The sequence below is a fragment of the Echinops telfairi genome, unplaced genomic scaffold (assembly GCF_000313985.2).
Source record: "Echinops telfairi isolate 266 unplaced genomic scaffold, ASM31398v2 ScPeMD7_7424;HRSCAF=8462, whole genome shotgun sequence".
Lineage (NCBI taxonomy): Eukaryota > Metazoa > Chordata > Mammalia > Afrosoricida > Tenrecidae > Echinops > Echinops telfairi.
This window is the reverse complement of record NW_022111324.1, coordinates 88,512,414-88,540,005: the sequence shown is the minus strand read 5'-3', so window position 1 is coordinate 88,540,005 and position 27,592 is coordinate 88,512,414. Positions and strand designations below refer to the sequence as shown.

At 44.5% G+C, this 27,592-nt stretch overlaps 1 protein-coding gene across 1 annotated transcript in view; it reads right to left on the bottom strand.

Annotated features, from left to right (window-relative positions):
* Window positions 1-6,394: 6,394 nt before the first annotated feature.
* The window catches only part of TRIM67 (tripartite motif containing 67), a 120,366-nt gene continuing 99,168 nt past the window's right edge, over window positions 6,395-27,592 (bottom strand). The window contains exons 8-11 of the mRNA XM_045298211.1: window positions 27,092-27,230; window positions 17,635-17,938; window positions 13,480-13,642; window positions 6,395-12,259 (exon numbers count right to left, since the gene is read on the bottom strand). Coding sequence (XP_045154146.1) covers window positions 12,194-12,259; window positions 13,480-13,642; window positions 17,635-17,938; window positions 27,092-27,230 — 672 coding nt within the window. The 3' untranslated portion in view covers window positions 6,395-12,193. The remainder of the gene's footprint in view (window positions 12,260-13,479; window positions 13,643-17,634; window positions 17,939-27,091; window positions 27,231-27,592) is intronic.

The window sequence follows — 27,592 nt, the reverse complement described above, 5'->3', positions numbered from 1 at the left end:
AATAATGAGAATAGCAATACCAGGAGGGTAAGGGGAAGGTGGGGGGAGAAAGGGGGAACCAATCACAATGATCTACATATAACCCCTCCCAAGGGGATGGACAACAGAAAAGTGGGTGAAGGGAGATATCGGTCAGAGTAAAGACATGAAAAAATAAAAATTTATAAATTATCCAGGGCTCATGAGGGAGGATGGGGAAGGAAAGTGTTTTGAAAATGATGATGGGAACAAATGTGCAAATGTGCTTGACACAATGGATGGATGGATTTTGAAAAGAGTTGTATGAGCCCCCAATAAAATGATTAAAGAAAAAAAAGAAATGCCAAAAATAAAATGATGGCACCAAATGTAAAAAAAAATGTATTTAAAAGAAAAACAATCCTAGATCCTGGCATGCTGCTGGGCTCTGACAGACAACACACCTGCCTTGGGACACTTAATGATTCTCTGGCCAGGACTATATATCATGACTGAACATTGTCGGACACACTGAGTCAAAAAGCCAAGTAAACTCAGCAGTGACCTGTATGAAGATGAAACTGGTCAAACCTAAGCAGGCTGCATGAGCCATAAGCCCATACCTGTAGGCAGCTCGTGGAGTAGGCAGAACCAAGGGTTTTATTTATAGATTGTTCAGCTTGGTGCATGGCTTCAAGCTGAACATGGCAGCTTTACTAAAGTTCTACTCAAGATTGACCTAACTTCTGCCAGGAACAGAGGCCAACACTGAGGCCCCCATAAACCACCATCCCCTGAGACCAACAAATTGCCTGGTTGTAAATTAGTTATGCTGGATTTTGTCTACCCTGAAAGGGGCAATAATTAGTTTAACATGAATCTATGTCACAAGTTTTCCTTTTCTGTTTGCAGCGCCTTAGCCAACACCCTTTTCCTTCCTAAGGCCTTAGAGAGTGCCCAGTCTGTAAGTGTGGAGTCCCACAGAAAAGCACTGCATTGAACCAAGGAACCTACTTTATAGCAAAGGAGGTGCAGAGCTGGTTCATGTTTTGGGGGGCGACATAGCATCCTATCCTAAAACTGCTGGCCTGATAGAATGACAGGTGGTACGATAGGTTTATTGTGCCAGCATGGCCAAAGGAGCAGGTGGGATTAATCAGATTGCAGTTTGATTGGCTGGCAAAGAGATAAATGGCTCTGCATGGCCTGATCCCCTCTCCTTTGCTCTCTGGTGATCAGAACTGCATGTGTTTGCTTTAGCTAGTTCTCTGCCTCAACTTGTGAGCTACACTACCTGTGGAACCAGCCAACCTATGAATTGTGTTGCTAGAGCTTGAGTCCTGCTTCACCATGCTGCTGGTGTGTACATCACTTGCTTGAGGCTGGTGGATCCTGTAGCCTTGCATCTGGGCCTGCTTTGTTAAGCTCCTGAGCTGCTGACTGTTGGTAGCCCGCCCTGCTCTGTGCTGCCTGTGGGCAGCCTCTGCTCCCATTGCCCGAGGGAAGACTCAGCTGTCTGCTTCCTTGACCTTGCCCATGGCAGCCCTTGTGAGTTGAGGGACTTTCAGTATATTAACTGTTCCATAGAAGTGAGTTGAACTGAACCCTCTGTACTGCTTTGTGTACTAATTAGCTGTTATGTTCCTTTGTGCTGTATAAACCTATCCATATATATATATATCCATATATATATATCCATATATAGATATATAGATTTATCTCCATATATATATTTCATGTGTCCTGGTTTTGTTTCTCTAGAGAACCCTGCCTAACAAAGGTGGATTGAAGGTTCAGCATAAGCTCCATTTCAGTGATGATAGCTTGTAAGGATAAGGTACCATTCTCTAGGGATAATTTATACTAAAGCAAGCAATGACACTTAACATGGTACCATGTCTCAATAAATGAATATGTGACCTTTCTGCTGTTACTCCTGGTGATTCACTTGAGGAATTTCCATTTTCCATCCTTCACCTTCTGGACCCCCCAAGTGGTACGCTGGGAACACAGAAAGCATTTTGAGCTATTAGCTATTGCCTGAGTGACAAGTCAAGTCCCAGTCTTGCAAGAACAATCGACTGAGGACAAGAAGAGGTAGGGTTTATATTGCACACTGAAGCCAGAAAGAGGAGACTGCTTGCCACCTATGTAGTCCATGTGGGCATCTCTTGGTACTCCCTTGTGGTACTTACATAATCTTGTGTCAGTTTGAGGGTAGTAAGAGTGAAGGGGTGGAGGTTAGCCTGTTAATCAGTTTGTAGCTTGATTTGAGGGTATCAGAGATAAAAAGGCTTTCTGGGGCTGGCCTCCCTCGCTCTTTTTCTGCCTTTACTTTCCTGTTTGACAAGCCACGTAGAGACTTGCTGAGACCTGCAAGAGCCTCTCTCTTTGTTTCATTTTACTGTTGAAGAGCCACACTCAGAAAGCTGGAGGAGTCATGTGGAGAACCATGCCAGTACTGAGATGCTTCTATTACCATTGGATGCACCAAACTTTGCACCCGCTGGCTAGCAATCTTCCTGCAGTCTTCATCCTTGCAAGTAGCTGTATGAGTCTGAAGAGGGATTTGTGGACCAGTATTGGACTTGTGGGTTAATATTGGACTTAATTTGGACTGGGCTGTTTTCGTAATATACTCTCTGATATAAAGCTCTTTCTTTTTAAAAAAAATCATTTTATTAAGGGCTCATACAACTCTTATCACAATCCATACATACATCAATTATGTACAGCACACTCTTACATTCATTGCCCTCATCATTCTCAAAACATTTCCTCTCCACTTAAGCCCCTGTCATTAGGTCCTCATTTTTCCCCTCCCTCCCCACTCCTCCCTCCCTCATGAGCCCTTGATAATTTATAAATTAATATTTTGTCATATCTTGCCTTGTCCTACGTCTCCCTTCACCCACCTTTCTGCTGTCCGTCCCCCAAGGAGGAGGTCACATATAGTTCCTTGTAATTGGTTCCCTCCCTCCAACCCACTCTCCCTCTACCCTCCCAGTATCGCCACTCACACCACTGGTCCTGAAGGGATCATCCGCCCTGGATTACCTGTGTTTCCAGTTCCCATCTGTACCAGTGTACATCCTCTGGTCCAGCCAGACTTGCAAGGCAGAATTCAGATCATGATAGTGGGCATGGGGAGGAAGCATTCAGGAACCAGAGGAAAATTGCATCTTTCATCGTTGCTACATTGCACCCTGACTGACTTGTCTCCTCCCCGAGACCCCTCTGCAAGGGGATCTCCAGTGGCCTACAAATGGGCTTTGGGTCTACACTCCGCACTCCCCCCATCATTCACTATGGTAAGATTTTTTTGTTCTTTTTTTTAAAGATTTTTTGTTCTGATGATGCCTTATATCTGATCCCTTGGACACCTGGTGATCACATAGGCTGGTGTGCTTCTTCCATGTGGGCTTTGTTGCTTCTGAGCTTGATGGCCGTTTGTTTACCTTCAAGCCTTTAAGACCCTAGATGCTATACTTTTTGATAGCCGGGCACCATCAGCTGTCTTTGCCACATTTGCTTATACACCCGCTTTGTCTTCAGCGGTTGTGTCGGGAAGGTGATAAAGCTCTTTCTTAGACATATATGAGTCTCTCTGGATTGTTTCTCTAGTCAGTCCAGCCTAACACCTCCCTGTATCCAATTTTGATGGTAAGAAACTAGTGGAGCAACCTTGGACTGAGAAGGCATGGTAACCTGAGACCTCTCCTCAGGGTTGTGGGTTTGGGCAATGCCAACAGGAAAACCACTTAAATTAGCAGAGACACTAAAGAAGGTGAAAGGGACATAGAATGGTAGTAGAGTAGATAGAATATCAGTTATACCCCAAGGCCAGCTGCAATGGCAGAGAATGTAGTATGTTTATTAACTGCCTCTTCTAAGATTCTTTCATCAGAATTCTGGAAGAGCTTCTCCCCAAACTTATTTGAAGCATACATCTGAGTGGCACAAGGGGTGGGCACTGTGATTACCCCTCAGATTCTCTTTCAGGAATGAAGGACTCTTTCCCTCTGCTCTGAGAATGGTCAGGCAGGCAACTTTGTGTTAGTCCTCTAGGGATTACCTTCACCCAAAGTCATCCTCCTTTTCAGTATGATCTGCACGCAATGCATGAATGGTGTAAGGGTATATAAAACGCAGTCCAAAACTCTGCATCCTCATCCCAGCTCCAGAGTTCAGTTGGCTGAGGCCTTCACTAAGTTGACACAACATAGCCTGACTTCTTCCTCTGCCCAATCTTGCTCCTAAGGTTTGATGCCAAGACCACTCCCTAACAAATGTCCAGCTGTCTAAACTCAGTGTGGGCCTCCTGGGATACTCAGCCTACACCTGTACCCTACATAGCTGAACCAATTTAGGAATCTGGTTATCTGAGAATGATGCTGGGCCTTGGGGGCTGTCAGGACATGTGAGGTGATACTTGGGAAGCATTATTTAATATGAAAGTTTTCAGATCAGAAATGAATACCCTCAATCTGTGTGGCTGGATGTGCTGGTCAGTCTCCTTGATGCTCTTAGGTTAGTTCAGATGTTTTCCCCAACCTCAATGTCCATTGTAACCCATTGTCAATTTTAAATTCATGAATTTAGCCAAATTACTTTAAAATTAGATTTCCAGTGTTATAATTTCTTGAAAAAGAGGAATTTTATTAACTCCCCAATATTTGAGATGGTAGGAGCCCTGGTAGCCTAGTGATTACGAGTTGGGCTGGGATCCACAAGTTCAGCAGTTTCAAACTCCCCAGCCACTTTGTAAGAGAAAGTGGAGGCTTTCTACTCTTGTAAAGAGTAGCAGTCTTAGAAATCCACAGGGGCAGTCCGATGTATAGGGTCTCTATGAGTCTGAATTCTCTCTTTGGCAGTGAGTTACTTTTGGTTTTATTTGAGATAGTACCTCATGATTGTAGAATAATATGCGATTGCCTCAAGATTCCCTCTGAAGGAAATGGGAAATGTCCATCAACAGATGAATGAATTAAGAATAAATCTGGCACATACACTGTGGTGGAATATTAGCATAGTGAACTGAGCTCCTTAATGTCATCTTTGCCTTGGTGGCTTGGAAAAAAGTTTGAGAGGATTTTATCCTTTACGGTAGCATAATGGTTACAAGTTGGACTACTAACCTCAAGGTCAACAGTTGGAAAACACAAGCCACTCCAAGGGAGAAAGATGAGACCCTCTACGCCCATAAAGAGCGATGGTCTCAGAAACCCACAGGGGCAGTTCTACTCTGTCCTATAGGGTCACTATGAGTTGGAACTCTGAATCAACTCGATGGCAGTACTTTTGACTGTGGCCTGAGGAGTTACATTTGTGCTAGTTTTCTACCCCACAGAGTTTGTTACTTTTGTTCCCTTTGATTGACATCTCCTGGGAAGATTGTAACCAAGAATAGCTTAAACTTTTGCCTGCCCTGTAATTGATACGCACCTTGCAGGGATGAGGCAGTAGATTATACAAATGAAATTACTATGATTATGCAAATGAAACGTCTATTTGCCTGCCATGCAAATGAAGTATCTGTGGTCTCTGCTGTGAGGGGCAAAACCCAAAATTCACTGCCATCCAGTCAATTCTGATCCATAGTGACCCTCAAGGACAAGGTAGAACTGCCCCTGGGAGTTCCTAAGACTGTAAGTCTTCACTGGAGTAGAAAGCCCCTTTTTCTCCCTTGGAGGATCTGCTGGTTTCGAATGGCTAAGCTTGAGGTTAGCAGCCTAATGCATAACTACTATGCCACCAGGTGCTTTGAAATTGATAGAGTTGTGTATGAAAACAGTCAACCCCACACAGGTTTTACAGACAGGAAGAAGGCAGACAGAAGCAGAAGAGAGAGAAAAAGTCAAGATATAGGCAAATGTATTAAAATAAAAATTTATTGATAGTTTCCAAAGGTGTGCGAGAGGGGGAAAGGAGGTGTTTTTGCTTAGGGGCACTGAGTTTCTGTTCATGATGGTGTAACAATTTGGGAAGAGATAGTGGTTATAGTTGACAGTATAAATGTAATGAGCGTTACTAAATTGAGTTTGCCCCATAGGGTTTGCCCAAGGCTATAAATCTTTATGGAAGCAAATGGCCACATCTTTCTGCCATTGGGCAACTGGTGGGTTTGAACTGTGAGCCCTTTGGTTATTCGCAGGTGTTTTAACCACTGCGCTACCAGTATTCTGTTATTGTACTGTACATGGAAAAAATGTTGAATTGGCAATAATTTTGTTGTGTATGTTTTTGCCCCCCAAACAACAAAAACAAAAAGATTTCTGGGGCATACAAAGAAACACAATTTTATCCCTGTGCTGGGTGAGAGAACAGAGAGGCATCCTGCCCTGCACCCTTGGCTTGCCTGGCATGCATTCAAGGTCAGTGTGGGAAAGACAAAGCTGGGAGCTGAGCAAGAATTCTAGACCAGCCTTTATCCTTCAATTGTTGGCAGTGTCAAAACAATTTATTTCAAATCTGCTTAAGACTGTGGTAAAACTCAGGTTTTCCAAAAAGTAATACACAAAGTTCAACCAACCCCCAAATACCAGAAAACACAGTGTTTCCAATTCAAAAAATACAAACATTTGTGGATACCAATACAAAAATTAGAAAAAATTGCTTTCCTTCCTCCCTGTGTTTCCAGTGAAAGATGAACATTGATTGACTAGACCAAGAACTGCCATCAGATACGAACAGCTGGTGCCAGGAAATGGCTGTGATGGAGGAAAACAAGGGTAAAGGAAGGCAGAGGGATGTCAGTGTTGCTACAGCCAAAACAAGGACACAAAGCTTTTTGTTAAATTCCTTTGCCAACGTTTAAACAAACATCTTTCATGCTTGATACAACAGTTTAGTGCAAAAGCAGCAATTCTACATCATGCATTTAACATTTTTTTTCTTTTCCCACTTTCTCTTAGGGTTGAGAAAGTCTTAGGTTCAGGATGTCCAGTGATCAGGTGTGACAGGAGGAAGGTCTACCCTTCTCTGGGGTCCCATGTTCCTAATTCCACAACTTTCCTCAAACTGACATCTGTTTGTACATTCCTTTCATATCCTTACCTGAGGGCCTGGCTTGATTGATAGTACCCACCTCGCTTGTCCCTGAGCATACTTTGACCCTTCCCCAGGACTAGATTAGGCACTCTGCTTCCTCAGTGAGTTGTGCCTCTTGAGAGAATAGGGACACCTCCAAAGGAGTCCTTTGTCTCAACTCCCAATTCTTCTAACAAAAGCCAACTTTATTTATCTGAAAAACCAGGAAACCCCTCTAGGTGAAGTCCCAGAATTTATCAGTATTCTAAAGTAACCAAGCAACCTTCCCAACTCTAGCTTAGTTGCATCTCCTCTCACTTCCAGACACCAGGTTTGGGAAGCTAGTCCCTCTGCAGGAGGCATTTGGAAACGAGACATACTATTGGTTGAGGAATTCTTTAGATGCGGAACTCAGTGCAGACACAGAGGCAGAAAGGTAGGTGAACCTCCCTTCTCGCATTTAAGGAGGCTTCTGAACACAAATGCCTTTAGGACCAACAATGAGAAGGCTGATTTGTGACATGTTGCCAGCGCTTTGTACAAAGAGTACCATTATAACAGGTTGCTCTGGATATGGGGACATTTGGAGCATTGCTTTCTGTGATCCTGAAAAGTTCACTTTAAGTGGCTATTTTCATCCTCATGCTTAAAGTTAGGCATCTGAGAAATAGATAGATATCCCACGTCACACGATGGCTTCCTGGCAGCTGCTATGATCAGCTCTCCATAACGCCCTGATGCACTGAATGTGAACTACTGGCTGCTGACCATTACTAGACGAAAGATTGCGCTAAGAAGTGTTAGAGATGCCTTCAAAAAGTGTTATTCTATAACCCTCACAATACACCAAAGGAGGTAGGTTGGTGTGACTGGCCCCACTTTCAGGTGGGGATACTGAGGCACAGAAAGATTTAAGGGATTTGCCCCCACCTATGTTGTGAACCAATACAAAGTCTTGGTTCAAAGAGATAAGTTTCTGAGGGTGAGTTTCTGAAACCTGAACTTGGTGTCTGATCCGTACATCCTGCCCCAAGCCTACTATGATCTATTTTACAGTCTATTTACAGTCTAAGCTGCTCTGATCCCTTTATCTCCAAGGAGGGCCACCAAGGAGTATGATCGATGAAAATAACTACTGGCTTGGCTCACTTGTAAGGGAAAGGCCTGAGATTTCTCAGGGTCTGCAGAGACCTCCCATATCTGTTAGCCATATCTGATTAGTTGTTTTGTTTCTCAAACCAGTTGAAGCCCACAAACCCATTAAAAAAATTCCTGTTTCCTCTAGTGAAAAGTGGCAAGGGAAAATGAAGGTTTGCCTTCTAGGAATTGGGGGAGATTTTCAGTGCATGAGATGTAAGGCATGCCAGGGTGACTTCTGTTTACAGCTCACTCCCTTGCTCCCTACCCGCTCCAGGTAACAGAGCACTGAGGTACAGAAGAACTCTCGGAAACAATGGTCTTGGTATTATGATGAAGTCTCTAAGTTCATACTTTGCATGTATTTTGACATGCTGAGCTATTATAATAACCCAACAGTTTTCAACTGGGGGTAACCTTGCCCTTCCTCCAAGGAGTCCTTGGGCAATATCTAGAGACACTATCGGTTGCTACTGGCATGTACTGTAGTGGGTCGAGAAACCAAGGCATAAGCCTCTGGCCCTGTCATAGTTTTTCAGCATTCACATATTGAACCCCCAGAAGGATTTAACCATCCCCATTATTTTAGACCCACCACCTGCAGCAGCCCCATCTATGGGGAAGCCTCTTGCTCACTGACTCTGGAATGTTCCTTCACAGGGGACAAAGCCTTTTACTTTGTTAGAATTCATGGGTGTAGATCCAAATATCTATGGGAGAGGTACATACTGACTCTGCCTCTTGGGTTTGCTCTGGTAGGGCAGAGAGCTTGGAGCCACCAGATGGGGCTATAAAAGAGTCACTGAGGGCCAAAGAAGGGCTTAGAGCAGGAAGAAAGACCTGCTTCCATGAGCACCACAGTCTTCCCCAGGTGCACCCTGGAAAGTATAACCCTTCCTGAACTTGGTGAGCCATAGGGGGTGGCAAACATGGGTGCTGTTCCAACCGTAAAGGGGCTGAGATTCTGTCTAGGATTATATACAGTTTTATAATTTTAGGCCAACTACCTTGCGGGTCATTTACTAATGATGCCCTCGTTAATTGCAAGCATCAGTTTACCAAATATGACAGATAGGGAGAGAAAGCAGAGCCATGAGGACTGCCGTCTCCTGCTTCACATTAGGAACTGGGATGCTTGCAATGAGGTGCTATTGGATATTTTAAAAAGAGATTTCTAGGGAGGTTTCAATGTCAAGGGAAAGGCATATACTTTGATCAAACTGGCTCACTATCAAAGAACAAACTGTAGAACTACTTTACAAAGGCATTATTTACAATGCAATGGAACGTGATGTTTTAAACTACTTGAACTTGCTTTCTTACCAAAACTGCTAGGCAAATTTGTCCAAAGTTATTCTTCAACCCACTCAACAAAAGCTTCTTGATACAATTTTTATGGATAACAATGTTATCATGTTGTCAAGTAGCAGAGAACTCAGTGGCAGGCGAGAATCCCGTGACCCGGCTCCCAGGAGCTCGCTAGAAAGGCTGTGTATGTAAGGCCACAGGAAGTTGGTAGGCTTTTTCTTTGTTTCTCTGAGCCTTCAGATATACCTGTCCTTCCCTTTTGGGTCTGATCTTGTCCCTGAAAGGTATTTTGTGCTGAGGACAGGAAGAGGTGGCTTCAGGATAGCTTGAGATCATTCCTGGTGTCAGCAGTATTGCTTCTGGGCTCTTGTAAGGGTAAAAAAAGGCAAAATTTCCCCCTGCTCCCAATGCTCACAGGGCTTCTGGACATTCCTGTAAAGTAGAAAGCAGTGTCAGCAGGTCATTCTCTTCTCAAAGAGGTCACCTGAAATTGTGGGGTTTCCTTTCTCTATGTTCCACATCTCCCCAACTCAGATGCTGACTCTTGGGAAGCGGTGAAAAAGTCCAGGACAGTCCAAAGTCACCATGCTCTCCAAAGATAAGTGATCTTCCTTGGGGCCAGGGTGGCTTATGATCCTGGCCTTGATGATGCTGAAGCTCCACTATCTTTCCCTTTGGCCTCCACTATAGAGAGCTACCTCTGCTGCTAGCCCGGTGGCTCAGACTCTCAGTCTTGTTGTCAATTCCCAAGAGCGGGCCACGTCTTTTCCAAAAGATTATGAAACATTTTCCCAAATGGATGGTTTCAGAACCTGCTGGTCATGGCTTTCTCCGCCTCTTTATGTTTCCTCCAGTCTTTAGAAATCTTTTCCACATGCCAAACAATTGAGCTCTGGCTAATGAGCAAAGCCAAAGGGAAATAGAAGCAGAGAGACACAGCCGCACAGAACAGGCCAGCAGCAGCCTGCTCTTTGGCCTCTCTGGCTAGAGGGTGGGACACTTTAGGATAGAAGGAAGGACTCTCTTGTGCACCCAAGAATCTACTCAATGGGACAAGAATGAAGAGGTAAGGTTTTGGCTTCCATTGAGCAGATGATTTCAAGACCTTGCCACGATGACTTAAACATGGTTCCAGGCAGCTCCTGAAGCTACTGGGCAGCTGGTCTTGCTTATCCTATCTCTGGGAAAAGCTGGTCCAGTCAGCTTTGCGATCAAAGAGCATGAGCTTTGAGGTAGGATTGTTGGGTCCTCTGGATAACTGGGTAAAATATGCACAGCATTGGCCGGTGGTTACTCAGAAAGGAAGTACAGTATCTAAACAAGGATACAGAACCTAGCAAACACAGTTGGCTTTTGGTTTATGAATCACTGAAAAATTGTATAAAAAGGAAATACTAGAGCCAGTAAACAGACAAATTACTCCTCAGCTTCAAAAATAAAATGCTTGACCCCTACGAACCTCTTCTAGCCTGAGACTAGAAGAACTAGATGGTGCTCGGCTGCTATTTTTCACGGTTCCGACTAGGGCCACAGTAGAAAGTCCTACTTAGAATAGAGAAAACCGTCCAACAAAATTCAAATTTACAAGCAAAGACTAGACTTATGGGTCTGATAGACACAGGTAGAACCCCAGCACTACTGCCTAAGTCATCCTTCTCATATAGCCCTGGCCACATGTGACCTTGTGACCCAGGATCTTTCTCTGAGCACTCTGGCCCAGGGACCTCTCACTCATGATCATTCTAGATTATTGAGAAATTAATAATACTGCCCATCTTATTTCTTGCCTTCTTCAGAGGGCCTATGCTTCCCCATGCCTGCAGAACACACCTGCCCCGGGGCTACTCCTTGCTTTCATGATGACAGGACTGGTCTCAAAGCCAAGGTGGGGTGTCTCTAAAAGGTTTCCCCAGGGTCTTCATCCTACACGCTTATTACAAATCTGAGAGCAGCGCTGCTGAAAAGAGCAACTCAATACATTTTCAGTTAGCTTTGGGGGAGTCAGGTCCAGATAGGGGAGAAACGACTAAGTGAAGACTATCCCACAATCATTAAAATCGTGGGGCTTTCATTTGTGTTTGAGACTAGGAAGTGAGTGAATGACTTTTAGCAGACTGGTGGTGTGTGTGGTTAATAAAGGACCTACGGAAGCAATTTTAAAGGGTTCCCAACAGTTCAAGGAGTGGCAAAAACCAGTCTTTTCTCTCAGTCCTGAATTAGGTCTGCAGGAACAGCTCTTCCTGAAAGACTGCAGGACCCAAATCTAAAGGGAACTTGTTCTAGCAAAGATGAGAACTTGCAGCTGTGGCCTCTCAAGGAGTGGCTTTCCAGCAAAGAGCTCAGACTGGGGAAAGAAAGGACCTGCTGTTTCCTGCCTCTGCTCTAGTAATGCAGTCCCAAAGGTTGCCCTCCATCCTCTCCCATCCTGCCCCCAAAGAAAAGTTAATGACAGGGAGCCAGAAACAAAAGCATAAGACCCAGGATGGCTGCCTCCTCACTCCCTTGAGAAAGGTCCTTCTTCATCAGTGTTTGTAACATCGAGGTGGTATGAATACGAAACGCCTACATTACAGCTGACAGGAGAATGAGTAAACATGGCCTGTAAACCCATTCTCTGTCCACCAAAGACAATGTGCTTGGAAGATATGCAGTGGCTGGTCAGTTTGCCCTGTGGGTTATTTGCATGTATTTAGGATGTCGGGTGCTCTTCTCCCAGGAGTGCCGCAGGCTGGAGCTGCAGGTGGAGCACCAGATCTGGGAGTTAATTGCTTGACATTTTGGGCCGGCCAAGGTTTGTGGGTACATCCAATCCTGTGTGCAGGGTGACCTGGGAAAGAAGATAGGACAAGAGTGAATGGAGGAAGCCTCAACAGTACACCCCCCAGGCAAAATCCTCTGCTAGCTGAGTACCATCCCCAGGAGAAACTAAGTACCATCACAGCCTCCCTAGATAGTCAAATGTGGGTTTGTTGGACAGCCCATTAACAGTAAGGCCTAGGTGTTTTAATGCATTGGTTTGACCCTCTAGTCTAGTAGGACTGGGTTCCACAGTGGCCTGGGTTTTTGTTTGTCCACAGCGTTCACGTGGCGATCACCGCACCACCAGGGCTCCTAACGCAGGTAAGTGTGATGCTCTCTTACAGCAGGTGCACTGGTTCTCAGTTACTGTGCTTGTTTCTGCTGTCTTTCCACGGCCCTCTTGCCCTTCTTACATCTATTTCACTAGCCAGGTGGAATAATGACCTCAAATCCCTTTTGCAATGAACGGAGGTATAACTAAACTAATTAAATGTATTATTAATGACCCTGTATACCGTGACAGTAGCCTGCCCAGGGGAAGAGGACTCTCCTAAAAAGGAATCATCACGTGCCCTGCATTTTTCTCTTCCTCACTGGGCTCTAATTTTATCTCTGTCCACTTTGGAACTCTCTCGAGCTATCAGCATCCACGTACCTAGGTATGGGCCCCATCTCTGACATGTAAAAGGGCAAGCTTCCTGACTGCCTCAGGTGAACAACACTGAGAAGATGGATCAGGGAATGGTGAGAGGGGACAAAGGAAGATGACCATCCACTCAGAAGGTCTTGCTCTCCAACTCTCCTTTGTTTCTCCTCTCAGTGAAAAGTCACATGAGGTCGCAGCATCCCCCATGGGGTGCCATCTGCCCCCCACCCCACCCCCAACAGCACATGGCGGGCCATCAGGACCACTGTAGGCAAGTGACTTCTGACTCCTCCTATCGCTGCAATCTCTCCCTCGCAGCTCTCCTGAGAGAGACCCCTTAGACTGAGTCACTGCTTCCTTCCTTCCTTCATCACTTCTTCCCTTCTTCCCCTGATGGCTCACTAATGGCCAGCCTCAGCATCCCTGCTTGTCCCACGTGAGAAAATAGAAATGTATGGTGGGAAGGGAGATGGGCTCCAGGGAATCCACGAAAGTAGACTGCCTGAGTGGGTACTTTGTAACTTACATAGGGGCACTAAGGAGCATACAGGCAATCAAGGGTTTGGAAAACAGACCAGCCCTGACGGGAGCAACTGTAGTACCTGAACATTGCGGTTGAGGCTGAGAGCTGGCATGAAGACCCCATCCACATGACTGAAAGCTGTGGGGCCCTGCTGTTGTCCATTAATAAAGAAGGTCAGGGTATGCTTGTTCAGGTCCAGTAGCACACCAACCGTGGCCCCTTTACACACCCCACCTTCTGTCCTGCAAAGACAAGTCCAAAGAATAACCATAACTACACTGAGCCTTGGATATAGTTGATAACCCAGGAGTATCATCTGAAGGAAGGTGGGAGGACTTTCATCTGAAACACAAGGCCCATGGTAAGAAGCCTTTTCTTGAAGTGCATGAACCATTTGAAGGGCAATGTGTGGAGACCTTACCTGACATTCAAACTCCTAACTGCAGGGAGTTAGGGGTTTGATGAGTAAGGTTTGGAAACATGGACCATGGAAAGTGGATAGAGAAGACATGGCTACTGCCAAAGGAAGAACTGGTCACTTTTCAATTCTAGCCCTTGAGGCTGTGAAGATGGAAGGTTGAAAAGACCCCACCACTCAGCTCATCTTCCCAGAAGCAAACTGTTATTGTTGTGAGGTACCACCCAAGTTGACTTTGACACATAGCAAACCCATGTAACATAATAGAACTGCCCCCATAGGATTTTTTGTAGGCTATAATTTTTATGAGATCAACCAGTACATCTTTTTTTCTGTGGAGATGCTGGGTGGGTTTGAACTGCCAACCTTTCAGGTAGCAGCTGAATGTTGAAGTACTGGGCCACAGGGCTTCCTTAAAAAATCGTATATTCATACCAAACTCATAGCCATCTAGGACCACGGGAGGCGGCTCACTACAGGAGGAGGAGGTGCTGATCTGGAATCTGGTTCTCTAAACCACCGTCCAGCCCACCAGTGACAAGAAGTGTAACCTTGAAAATGTAAATTATGAAGCTCTGGATAAGTGGTATGTGATGTTATAGCTGCTGGGTCTTAAACTCAGGAGGAATTCATGTGTGGTCGGCAAAAACGAATCTTGCTTTTTAACAGTTTTATTGGCACTTTATCCACACATCATAAAATTGAACAATTCGATCATATCGAGTTGTATAATCATTACCACAATCAATTTTGGAACAAATTCCTCTTCCTTGTACTCATTTTCATTCATGTAATTATTGTTTTTAATTGTGGCAAAAATATATACAACAAAACATTCTCCAACTCAACCACTCTGCATGTATAATTCAGTGCCATTGATAATATTCTTCATGTTGTACAACCATTATTGATATATGTTTCTAAATTGTTCCTCTACCATTAAAATAAGCTCAATGCCCCTAAGCAAAAACTCTTCCACCTTCACCCATGATTACCATAGGTCAAATTTGATTCCTTTTCTTGTCTTTCTTTTTTCCCCCATTAGTTTTCTTGATATACTATTCACATATCATACACAGCCACAGTTAAATTCCTTCAATAGAGTTGTAGATGCATCATCACAATCCACAAGCAGTTCAAATGCTCCCTAAAATAAATCTTTAATGAAGAATGCTCTCCCAGTAGGGCTTTCTGTTAACCTGGACAAATACATTAGCCTCTATCTCCCCTAAGTTACAGGGCTGGGGTCTTAGGCCCTGGCCCTTCTGCTCCTCGCTCAGGAAAGAATCACTTTTGTCCTTTCCTGATTAGGAATGTGTTGATCAGCTGGAAGCTGATGGTATGATGGGCCAGGGGTTGGGGGATGGGTTGTGAGGGTGGGGTGTGTGTGAAGAGCTCTGGGTTTCAACACAGAAAAACTGTTGAAAGGTGTTTGTGAGATTCCAAGTTTTCATGAGGATTAGCTAGAGAGAATTCTTGGGGCAAATTTTGGTGAAGGTGTTAGGGGCCAAGGGCAGGGGAGAAAGCAAACCAGAAATGACCCAGTGGTACCATCTGGGCACTGACACTAGGTGGCAGGCTGAAGGGCAGGACATGGTGCCTGGCCCCGGTCCTCACTGGGGCTCAACTGCCTGACCTCTGTCTTGACTGCAATCCTCTCCTCAAGCTCCCTCACCTGCCTCTTCCAAACACGGAAACAAGGCAAATAAAATTGTCCACTCCCCAAATTGCCTTCTATTTGCCCTGATATTTATGGTTCGTACTGAAGCCTCAGAGTCCTTAAGTGTTGCAAGTATGCTTGACGGTTAACTGAGAAGTTAGTGGTTCACGTCCACACTTTGATACTCGGAAGAAAGACCTGACAGTCTTCTTTGAACACCCTCCTACTCTGACATACATAGAGTTGCCATGAGTTAGAGTCAAATCAATGGCAACTGATTACTGAACTAAAGCACCAAGAGACTGGACAGGACAGCGAAAGGCTAAGAAATACTTGCTGGCCCAATTGAGAGTAGGACTACCCATGATCAGCGCTCCAGGGTCAGAGATCCTGTGTTCAGTTGGCCTGGTTCCACCAACTGGTTACTTAATCTTTCTAAGCCCCAGTTTCATAACCTGTAAAATGGTGATAATAAACCTTCAGTGAGGATTAAATGAGATAATACAAGTGGTTTCTATAATGCTGGGCACCCAAAAAAGAAATGCTCACTGTGATTACTCCTGTCACCAGTGTCTCCTGGGTGGCCAGTTTGACTTTAATCGAGCAGAAGTGGGCTTTTGAACTCAGCCAAGTAGGGAAAGACCCTTAAGGGCTGTGAGAGGAGGGTCAACAGTTTCAGCCTTGGGTTCAGTTTGCAGGGTACAGGGCACAGAGCACAGAGGGCTGGGGCCGAACATGCCACTCAAACAAAAATGACCAAATTCAATTGAGTCGATTCTGACTCATATCAACCCTCCAGCCCAGAGCAGGATTGCTCCTTTGGGTTTCAGAGTCTATAACTCTTTACAGGACGACAAAGACTCAACTTACTCCCGGGGAGGAGCTCATGGTTTTGAACTGCTGATTTGAGGGGGGCTTAGGCTGCTGCAAAAAGGATTTCTGCCTAGAGCACAGGAAACCTAAGAGGGGTGTGGCCTATCTATGTCAGCCACAGCCTCCCAGGCTCCTCCAGGCTCCTCAGGTACTAACCGGGGATCAGATCAGGCATCTCTGGCGGTTGACTGACTGAGAAGGGCACTCCTGGTGCTCGCCTGCAGGATAGCCAAAGCAGAAGGTAGAGGTTGACTCAGAAAGCCAAGGCCCAGTGAGATGGCCTCCCTGAAAGCACTTCACCCTTCCTACCTGGAGGATGGCTTTTTAGCAGCCCAGGAAGGAGGCAGATCCAGGCTAAAGCTACTCCATTTTCTATCATCTGCCCCACCTAACTTGACAAGGAGAAATACCGGATGCTTTTAAGGGGAAGAGAAGAGGCACTGAGGTGGAGTCCACCTGCGCTGTGTGTCTATGGAGAGACCGATGTGTCCAGAAGTTCCAGGATGGGCCCTGGTGCATTCCTGTAGTGCAGCCCCAGAGCCTTCTTTCCCCGCAAACATGAACCTGCCCTCTCTATTTCTCTGAGATCCGGTCGGCCACAAGATCGATTTCTCTCAGGATCCATGTCTCCCATGGCTACCCGAGTACATCATTCTCAGACCCCAGCCTCAGAGGAAAGCAGCAGCTCTGGGATCTTGACAGAGCCATAAAAGTGACCTTGATGATCCTCCCTGCCTCTCCACTTCCCTGTGAGAGAGGACATTGTCTCCACAATATTGCTACGTGACCCTGAACACGTGCCAGTGGGAGGGGAAGGGTCTTGGTCCCAACTGATAAACCTCTGACAGTGATCCAGTAACTGCTGTGACGGCACCAGACACTTAATGATACACTAACTGAACTTCAGGAGATGATGTATAAAGAAAGGGGTAGCAGAACCAGAAGGCATACCCAAGTTTTACCGGAAAAAAAGCCTAGTAAATGATGACACCAAGATCCCTATCGTGTGCCTCGCTGGGTAACTGGGTAATGAGTGGATGGGAAAAGCTATCTGGGCCAAGGCTACTCTACTTTCTCCTAATACATACTCTCATCTGGTCTGGAGGTAACAGCCACTTCCATGCGGTCAGGGTCAAACCTGGAGGAGGTGGACTAAGTGGCTAAACCCCCCACCTCACTGATGCCTGGCAGGAGAGAGCACGGAAGAGGCACGGATCCAATGACATATCTCATTCCCAGATCCCTTTCTTCCCAAGGAGAGGAGGCAAGGCAGGGGAGCATACCTGTTGGTGTGAGAGTTGCAATGCATGAACCAGCTGCGGTTGTTGTCCACATACATGGCCCAGGCCTTATCATCCTTGCCCAGCATCATGTCTTTGACCACGTTGACCCTGGCAACCCCAAAGGCAGGGTCAGGGTGATTGTCATACCGGTCTACATGTAGCTCCCAGTAATGCACACCCTTGGAGAAGGCAGCCGTGCCTAGCACTACCCGGTCATCATAGCTGCTACAGGTGGCTGTCTGGTTGTCATTGGACAAAATGATGTCTCGGTGGCCAGAGTTGGGGTCAAATGTGAACCAGGCCACTGGAGAAGAAGGAGACAAGAGGAAGAGAGTCAAGGGTTGGCATTCCACCAAGAGTTTTACAACCTGAGCTCCAGAATATAGAGTTCTCACTCTGTCAGAAGTAAGCAACCAACATCAAATATTCTTCCACGTGTAATCAACACACACACACACACACACACACACACACACACACACACACACTCCTTTACTTTCTAGCTTTGTGTTCATCCAAGTTCCAAGCCCATGAGCCCAATCTTGGCTGGGAACAGAGACCACTGACTCCAAAGCCCCCCATGGAAATGCATTTCATGGCGCCCTTTCAAATGTCCCAGGCACTGGCAGGAGCTAAGGAAGAAAGAGGGGCGGTGGACCCCTTTGTGGGTGTGACATCAGGAACAGAAAAATAAAGTGATGGGCCACAAAACTCATCTTCCCATTCCACAGTCCTTGGGTTACGTGCCTTCGACTCTTCAGAGCTCCCAGGTAGCGATCAGTGAGACAACATTTGGATATTATGACCACCACGCCATGCAAGAGCTGTCCACTTTCAGGACATAAAGAGCAAAATAATAATGGTTTCTGTGGTCTACACAACCGCTCTGTGGTTGACATGGATTTCAAGAAAACGGCACAAGGCTGTGCCCTGATGGCAACTTATGCTTCGATTATTCCTCCTGCCCTGCTCAGCAATCAGGTGTGTGGTGTTTGTCTTAAGAACGCTCAGAGTAAACAATGCCAATAAACATAGGGTGACCGCCATCCATGAGCCAGTGGGAACTGAGTATCCCTGCCCTGGGCAGGCAGATGCTTTGGACTGAGGCACTTCATTCACGCGATTCCTTCGCACTAAGATGCAGACGCTCAAAATCTAGCTACCCTAATTAATGTGCTCTTGTTAATTCCTGAAAGGATACAACTTAGTACAGAAATCCTTACAATTCTTTGGTTGAGTGTTTGAGAAATGTGTTACTGTGGAGAAAAGCTCAAACGTAAGACAACGGATGTCACTGTGAGTCACCTGGTGCCACGTGATCTCCCCTAGGACAGTTCTGTCCACCTTCAGGCCTTCATAAGTGGGTAAAAGTTAGCCTACCTGAGTCATTTGACATTCAGTCTTATTTCCCAGGTCTAACAAAATGAGCTGAAGAAATTTGATTTCTCCGTTTGTGGTGAGGTAACGAAAAAGACAAGGAGTATAGCACGGACAGAACAGAGTAGGGGCTGGTAGGACGTGCGTGCTTCATTTTTCAGCCTGCCCCTCCACTTCCCCTGTGACAGCAATGGTTGTGTGACAGTTTGGATGGGCACATAGTCTCAGTGGTAATTATGTAATGATGTAGCCTTTCCCCATTCTGCAAGCTGACATAATCTAATCACCTCCATGAGGAGATCTGCTATCAGCAGCCAATCAGTTGAAAGAGTTCCTTTCTTTAAACATCTAAAAAATTTTAATAAATAATTTTATTGGGGGCTCTTACAGCTCTTGTAACAATTCATACATAAACTGAATCAAGCAGATTTGTACATGTTTCTGTTATCATTTTCAAAATATTTTCTTTCTATTTGAGTCCCTGGTAGCAGCTCTTTTTTTCCTCCCTCCCCTACTCTCCCACCCTTATGGACCTCTGATAAATTATAAATTACATTATTTTCATGTCTTATACCATGCCCACTGCCTTCCTTTGTCCAAATTACATCCCCCTGCAGATGTACTTCATTGTTTTGCTCCCCTTGTTATTCTGCTGTGTCCTTCGTGTCTTGCTCTGGTGTGTGTGGGGGTTCAGAACAGGCACAATTCCCACTCTGTGTCTCCAGTACTGTCCCCTGTAGCCCTGTGGGTCAGTGGGGGGCATCATGTCTCATGGTGGGGCCAGCCCCATGGTCCTCTCTGTGCATTGACTGCTCCGAGCAGAAATGTCATCCTGGGGCTCCAGGTTGCAGTCCACTCTCTCTCGCTCTTTCTCTCTTAGTTTACTCCCGTGTGGTCTGGGCAGACCCGCCATTCTCTCCGAGCTGTATCTTCAGTGCTGTCCTCTGTAGTGCATTCCGGGGAGGGGTTGATGTAGCTGAGACTGGGGCCTGAACCCACAGGCCTTTTAGTTAATTTGCTGTTCATACTGGTATGTTGCCCTTAAGGATTGGAGCCCTATGTTGAGATCTGGTCCCTTTCTTGCTTTCCTGTGGGGACATGAAAAATACTCTCCCCCTGTGTGGGTTGTGTACTCTTCCCCCACTATCCATGGATTCCAGGCGGACCCCCCACATTCCTCCCCTCCCCCTCCTTTTCAGTTGGCTGCCATATGCATCCCTAGGTTTGGTCCAACCCCTGCCAGAGTGCCAGGACCTCGCCCCAAGAATTTATGCACTTGGTGGCTTTTCCCCCATGTCCCTTGTGCTTCTTAAGCTTACCTCAGTGGACTCATGTTATACTTGTCCTTTTGAGCTTGACTTACTTCACTTACCATAATTTCCTCCAACTCTTCCCATGCATCGATGTGCTTCATGTGTTCTTCGCTGCTTTTTAGGGATGCATAGTACTCCATTGTATGTATATACCAGAGTTTTTTAATCCATTCGTCTGTTGAGGGAAATTTTAGGCTGTTTCCAATTCTTTGTGATTGTGAACTGTGCTGTGCTGAACATTGGAGGGCAGATGTGTGGTCGCGGACTGTTTCTGGGTATATGCCCAGTAGGGGGATTACTAGGTCATAGGGTAGCTCGATTTCCATTTGTTTTAGGTATCACCACATCCATTTCCATAATGGTGGCACATACCTACAAGACTACCAGCAGTGGATGAGAGTTTCTATCTCACCACATTCCCTCCAATACTTGTTGCTTTCTGTTTTTTTTGAATTGGGCTACTTTTGAGGGTGTTAGGTGGTATCTCATAGTTATTTTAATTTGCATTTCCCTTATGGCTAATGTTAAGGAACATTTTCTCAAATGTTTGTTGGCCATTTGGATTTCTGCCCTTGTGAAACTTCTGTTCAGGTCTTTTGCCTATCTCCTCAATGAGTTACTTGTTTTTTCCTTATTGTAGGCTAGCAGAGTGTTGTAAGTTTTAGTAATAAGGCCTTTTTCTGATGTGTCATTGATAAAGATGTTCTCCAAGTCTGTGGGCTCTCTTATCACTCTCTTGGCGAAGTCTTTTGATGTACACAGGTGTTTTATCTTCAGTATATTCCATTTGTCACTTTGTGCTTCCTCTGTGTTTGTGTCTTTCCCTATTTCTGATAGCCTATGTATTCCCTGCACCAAAGTTCTAAGGTTTGTCTCAGTTCCCTCACTGATGGCCCTAATAGTTTGGGGTTTTATTCTTGTGCATGGAGTGAGGTCTTGCTTCAATTTTCTGCACGTAGATATCCATTTTCTTCCAACACCACTTGTTGAAGAGGGTGTCTACTTCCCATTTGATATTTTTTGTGCCCTTATCAAAGATCTGTTGTCTGTATGCTGATGATTTCATTTCTGGGTTTTCAGTTCTTTTCCATTGGTCTGATTAGCTGTCATTATACCAGTACCACACTATTTTGACCACTGTGGTGGTATAGAAGGTGCCAAAGTCCAGTAAAGCAAACCCTCCAACTTTGTCCTTCTACTTGAGGAGTTCTCTACTAATTCTGGGCTTCTTCCCCCTCCATATGAAGCTGGTCATCAACTGTTCCAGTTCTTTCAAAAAGGACACTGACATTTGTATTGGGATAGCATTAAACTTGTATAGTGCCTTGGGCAGGACTGACATCTTAACTATATGAAGTCTTCTGACCCACGAGCATGGGATATTCTTCCATTTGTTGAGGTCAGTCTTGATTGCTTGTAATAGTGTTCTGTAGTTCTCCTCGTATAAATATTTGTGTTTTTTTGTTTGCTTAGGTATATCCCTAGATATTTCCATTTTTGTTTAGCTATTGTGAATGGTACTACCTTTTTGATCTCCTCTTCTGTGGACTCGTCAAATGCATATAGCAGTCTGACAGACTTATGTTTGTTAATGTTGTGTCCTGCCACTCTGTCATATTACTCTATCGCTTCCAGTACTCCTTTTGTGGAGCTTTTGGGGCTTTCCATATATAAAATCATATCATCTTGTTGGGAGCCGGTGGCCTTTAAGGCCTTAGCCTCAGCCTGAGCTGAACTTGGCTGCTTCCTAGTCTTTCATTTGCAAAACCGGTAAGGCCCTGCCTAAATTCCTGCCTCCGCGTTCCTAGCTACGTGCTCTGTAGCACGGGCAGTTGTAAAGTTGACCTTTTCACCCATTGGTTAATAATGCCAGGCGCTCATTGGACTAAGATGGACTTTGCTTTACACCTGATGGACCTTAATCTGCATGCAGGACATCTTTGAGAACTAGCGCGCGCCCTTTTACCTACAGCTGATTGGTTAACGTTCTTATGCTTCATTAATGTACCTGTTGGATTGGATGCTGTGTCGCACACCTTATTAAAATATGCACCTCCCAGTTCCCCCTTTTTTATACCCCAGCTTTGCCCAAATAAATGAGCTTGATCAGAGTTTTGTCTTGCTCCACGCCCCCGTGTCTGTTTTCTCCATCCAGGTTCCACTTTCCCCGCAGGGCCTTGCTTGTGCGTCCCGCAGGCCGGGACGCAACATCATCTGAGAATAAGGATTCCACCAAAAGAGAGTTTCTTATTTAGTTCAATGGGCATAGGAATCAAGAGAGTAATTAGAATAGTCTGACATATGTGCTCATGGTGTAGGCTACTTGGGGTATAGTGCCACTAGAAGTGAAATAAATAGGATGGCTACTAAATATTTACTTCAGTTGTACAAGTGGAGGAATTCTAGGTAAAATGAATGGCTGTCTAACTTGAATTGTCAGAGTAGAGAATCATGCATGGCCTCTCATTTGGTTCCCAGACTTGAGCCAGTTTATAAACCCACAATTACTTGTCTGAAGGCAGAGGCTGAGTTCCTTTGGGAAGGATCCCAGTATGCCACCACAAAATTTCTCCCAGCCTTCCACAAAGGGATCTAAGTGTCTTATGATAGTAACTGCTTATTGCGGAAAAGGAAATAATCAAACTTTTCAGGATTACTGGACATTGCCTCTGAATTGATACTAATTTCAGAAGATACAAAGCATCATTGTGGAGCAGAGATGTAAGATGTTGGACTGGGCAGATACATTATCCAGATCAGTACAACAAAGACTTGAAAAACCAAGTAAAATGGATATGGATGATAATCCTGGCACCCCAAACTTTAGAAGAAATGATAAAAAAAAAGTAGGTAAAATACTGATGAGATGAAAACTGAGTAAGAGGGGAAAAGGAGAACTAAACTGACAATTGGTATAGCATGGCCATTTTGATGTATTGCAAAGCAGTATTCAGATTGGAGCAGGATCAGATAGCCAGCCCTGCTTGTCCAGGATTGCATCAGAACTCATATTCAAGATCAGCAATTGAAACAGTATAATCTTCTGGCTTACCTTGCACAACCTTCCAGTGAGCAGATAGGTGCCATCCCCCCCGCCCCCCCCCAACCTCCTCACCTGGAGGCCTGTCAAGCTTCCTAACCTATCCTCATTCTGCCAATACAATACTCGCTTTTTTAAAAAAAATGTTTTTTTCTTAGTTCTTCCTTCTTTCCCCCAACCTTTACATTTCCTTGTATATTTTCCTCCTCTTCCTTCACTCATATTTTGATTCTTCAGAGCAGACACCCCACCCCAACACTGCCTCTTTGATTGACATGCCTATCCATGTCTGGGCATCAGGGCTACATTCCTGCTGGTGTAGTTATGTTTCTTGGCTAGCACTTTCACTCATACTGGCTTGTTTTTGTCTTTTTTCTGTCCTTTTATCCTTCTTAGTCCTTTCATTCTCCCTCTTTATGGTTCTCTTTCTCCCTCATTTCTCTCTCTGTCTCATATTTTCCTGCAGAGCAAGTGCCTGCTCCATTTCTACCCCGTGTCTCCATGGTGGGATCCTCCAGCGATGGTGGCATGTGCTCCTCCGGGGTGACCACCATGCTCCTGCCACAGCTATGTTTGGTGACTGAGGCTTATCTTAGTACTGTGCCATTGTTTTCTTTCCCATTCCTCTTAGTTCTTCCCCTTTTGAGACCACGGGGTGGGTACTCCATCACCACCTCCATCACCTCTCTGTTCAGTAACACCCACCCCTGACCCTTTGCATTCTGCAGTGCATATTCCTGTGGAACGAGCACCACTTCCCTGTTGCAGTCATATTTTGTGGCTAGTGCTCATGCCAATATAATCTGCTTTGGGATTGCTTTTGCTCCCCCACCCTCCGCCTCGTTTTTCTTTTTGTTGTTTCTGCTCTCTTTCTTCTGAGGTCTTCCCTCTCCCTCTGTTTTATTTAGTTTTTCCATCCCCACCTTCCTTTTTCTCTTTTCCTCCACCAACAGGGAGCCAATGACCCTACCCAGCTGTGCTTCCCACACTTTTTGCCTCACTCACTGGCGAGCATCACCACTCACTGCAACACGGCTAGATCGATGGCCGATTATGGCCAACAACCACTCAGCTTGCCTTCACTTGGTTTGTACAACTAGCAACCAGAGATTCCCACCAACACACTTATCTACTATCAAATCCACACCGAGACAGCTTATGAGTGCCCCAGTGCTACCAAGCTAATGACAGGTCAACTAAGTTGCCCGGAAAAATTCAGGAAGACAACACAAGAATAGATTAATAAAATAGATGGCAAAAATTTGAAACCATATAAAAATAGCAAATAGAAATCCAGAATATGAATGCTGAAATTTCAGAAATAGATAATACATTGAAAAGGATATGTAGTAAAGTGAAGCACTGGGAGACATAATTAACACTATTCAAGACAAATCTCTTAATACTAATCTGTTAGGGGAACAATAAGAAAAAAGAATCAAAAGGGAAAAAAAGGGCCTAAGAATTATGCAGTACCAACTAAAAAAGTCCCCAAATGCATCAATTAAACGGTAACAGAATTGAAAATAGAATTAGACAACGTCACAATAATGGTAGGAAAATCTAATATACCACTTTAGATAAAGGAGAGAATAACAAAACAACTCACAAAGACAGAAGAATTAAACAATGCAATCAACCAATTTGACATTCCACCCTGGTGCAGTATACATGTTTCCCCCCTAGTACACATGATGAATTCTTCTAAATAGACCACGCGCTAGCCTTCTATTCCTGTAAAGTGTTACAGTCTCGGAAAGTCACAGGGGCAGTTCTACCCTGTCCAACAGGGACATTATGAGTTAGCATCAACTTGATGGAACTGAGTTTTGTTTTTTGGTGAGGCTACAAAACAAGACTCAATAAATTGAAAAACATTGTAATACTACAAATCATCTTTTCAGAACTCAACACTATAAGATTAGAAATTAACAACAGTAGGATCAAGGGAAAATTTTAACTACATGGAACTAAATAACCCCCTGCTTAACTACTGGGTAGTAGAAGAAATTTTAAAAGAATTTAAAAGTCTCTTGAATTATATGAGAATGAAAATACAATTTATCAAAAAGTTGGGACACTGCAAAAGCAGTGCTCAGAAGACAACTTACAGCAATAAACGAACACATAAAAAAAGCAGAAAGAAACAAGTTAACAACTTAACCCATCATCGCTACTGCCTAGGGAAAAAAAAACACAGAGCCAGATAATCTTCTGGAAGAAGAAACAATAGAAATACCTAATAAGGAATAAAATAAATTGTATAATGCACCTTCAATAGATTGGAAGTCAGATCAAGGAAAATATAAAAAAACTCTAGAAGAATTCAGGTAACTATATACCAATAAACTGACAAAATAAACAGAAAATTAGGAACTATATTAAAAAACAGAAATCCAGAAAATTAATACTAAAATTATAGAAATAGGTAATACATCAGAAGGGAAAAGGAGTAGAATTGAATCTATAGGAGTCAGAATTGACAAAATAATAATAACTTATAAATTATCAAGGGTTCATGAGGGAGGGCGGGGGAGGGACGGAGAAAAAAATGAGGAGCTGATACCAAGGGCTCAAGTAGAAAGCAAATGTTTGGAGAATGATGATGCCAACAAATGTACAAATGTGCTCGACACAATGGATGTATGTATGGATTGTGATAAGAGTTGCACGAGCCCCCAATAAAATGATTAAATAAAAAAAAAAGATCGAAGGTAAATCTTTTAACAGTAATCTGTTAGAGCAGTGGTTCTCAGTCTTCCTAGTGCCTTGATCCCTTAGTACAGTTCCTCATGTCGTGGTGACCCCCCCAACCATAAAATTATTTTTGTTGCTACTTCATAGCTATATTTTTGCTACTGTTATGAATTGGGCGACCCCTGTGAAGGGTCAATTGACTCCCAAAGGGGTCATGACCCACAGGTTGAAAACTGCTGTGTTAGAGGAATAATCAGGAGGGGAAAAAAAGAATTAAAAAAGTGTAGAAACCCTAAGAATTCTGTGGGACCCCATGATGAAGAATAGCTTGTGTGTGATCCGAATTGTAGACAAGGAGGAGAGGAAAACTAAGCACCCATATGTAATCCCCTCCATGAGGAGATCTGCTATGAGCAGGCAATCCGTTGTAAAAGCGTTTCTTCCAGGATGTGACCTGCAGCTAATACATACGTCTGCTCTGATGATGTTCTCTGCCTTTTGGTTCTCTCTGGATCCTGCATTTGGATCCTCATCATCCAATTTCCAGTTATTGAGAGTTGAGCCAGTGGCTTACCATGCTGCCTGCTGGTGGGATTTGTCCACCTCTGTAGGCCGTGAACCAGCAGTCCTGGGTTCATCGGCCCCTCCAACCACATAAGTCAGGAGAAGTTTCTGGTCTGATGTTTCACCCATTGACTTGGGCCTTGTCAGCCTCTACAACTTCATGAGTCATTTTTGAGATAAAGATCTCTATATGAGAGGCCTTTAAAAAATCCTTTATAAATAAAGGAGCTTATGGGAAAAAAAGGTTCAATTCCATTATTTCATGAACTTCCTGAAGTTCCCTCAGATACACATATATAACATTCAGTGGTTTTGTTTCTCTATGAAACCCAGTACAAAATACCATCTCTTCCTGTCTTAACTGTTGAAATTGCTCAGAATAGGCAATGACCTGTGGTTGTAGTGTCACAGACCACCCACAGTCTTTGAATGTCCTTCTCTGATCAAGACTACATGCAAGACTCACCATCAGATGTCTGCAGAACAACAGTTTTACTGTAAGGCCCGACACCTGAGGAGTTGAAGGCCTTGACCCTGGCATTGTAGGTGCTGTTGAAATGAAGGCCGTCGATGGTGCACAGGGTCTCCTTGCCAACATACACTTCCTGAAGAAAGGCAAGGTCATTATGCTTGTCATTATTGGAAAATGTATCTTAGGGAATAACTCCTAGACAACAATTTGACATTCACAGCTACCTGCCGCCTCGGTAGAAACTACTGAATTAAAAAGAGTTGAATCAATCATATCCAGGTCACAGACCATTATTAACGTAGGCCACCAAACCCTGCTGAACGGGCTGACCTTGAGGGCCTTTATGAGGCCATGAGTTTTGATGAGGTCCTCGGAAGGTAAGTGTCACCACCCCCCCACACACACACCCCTGAAGCCTGCTAGGATTTAGCTTGAGTTTTGATGAGTCCTTGGGAAGTAAGTGACACACACACACACACACACACACACACACAC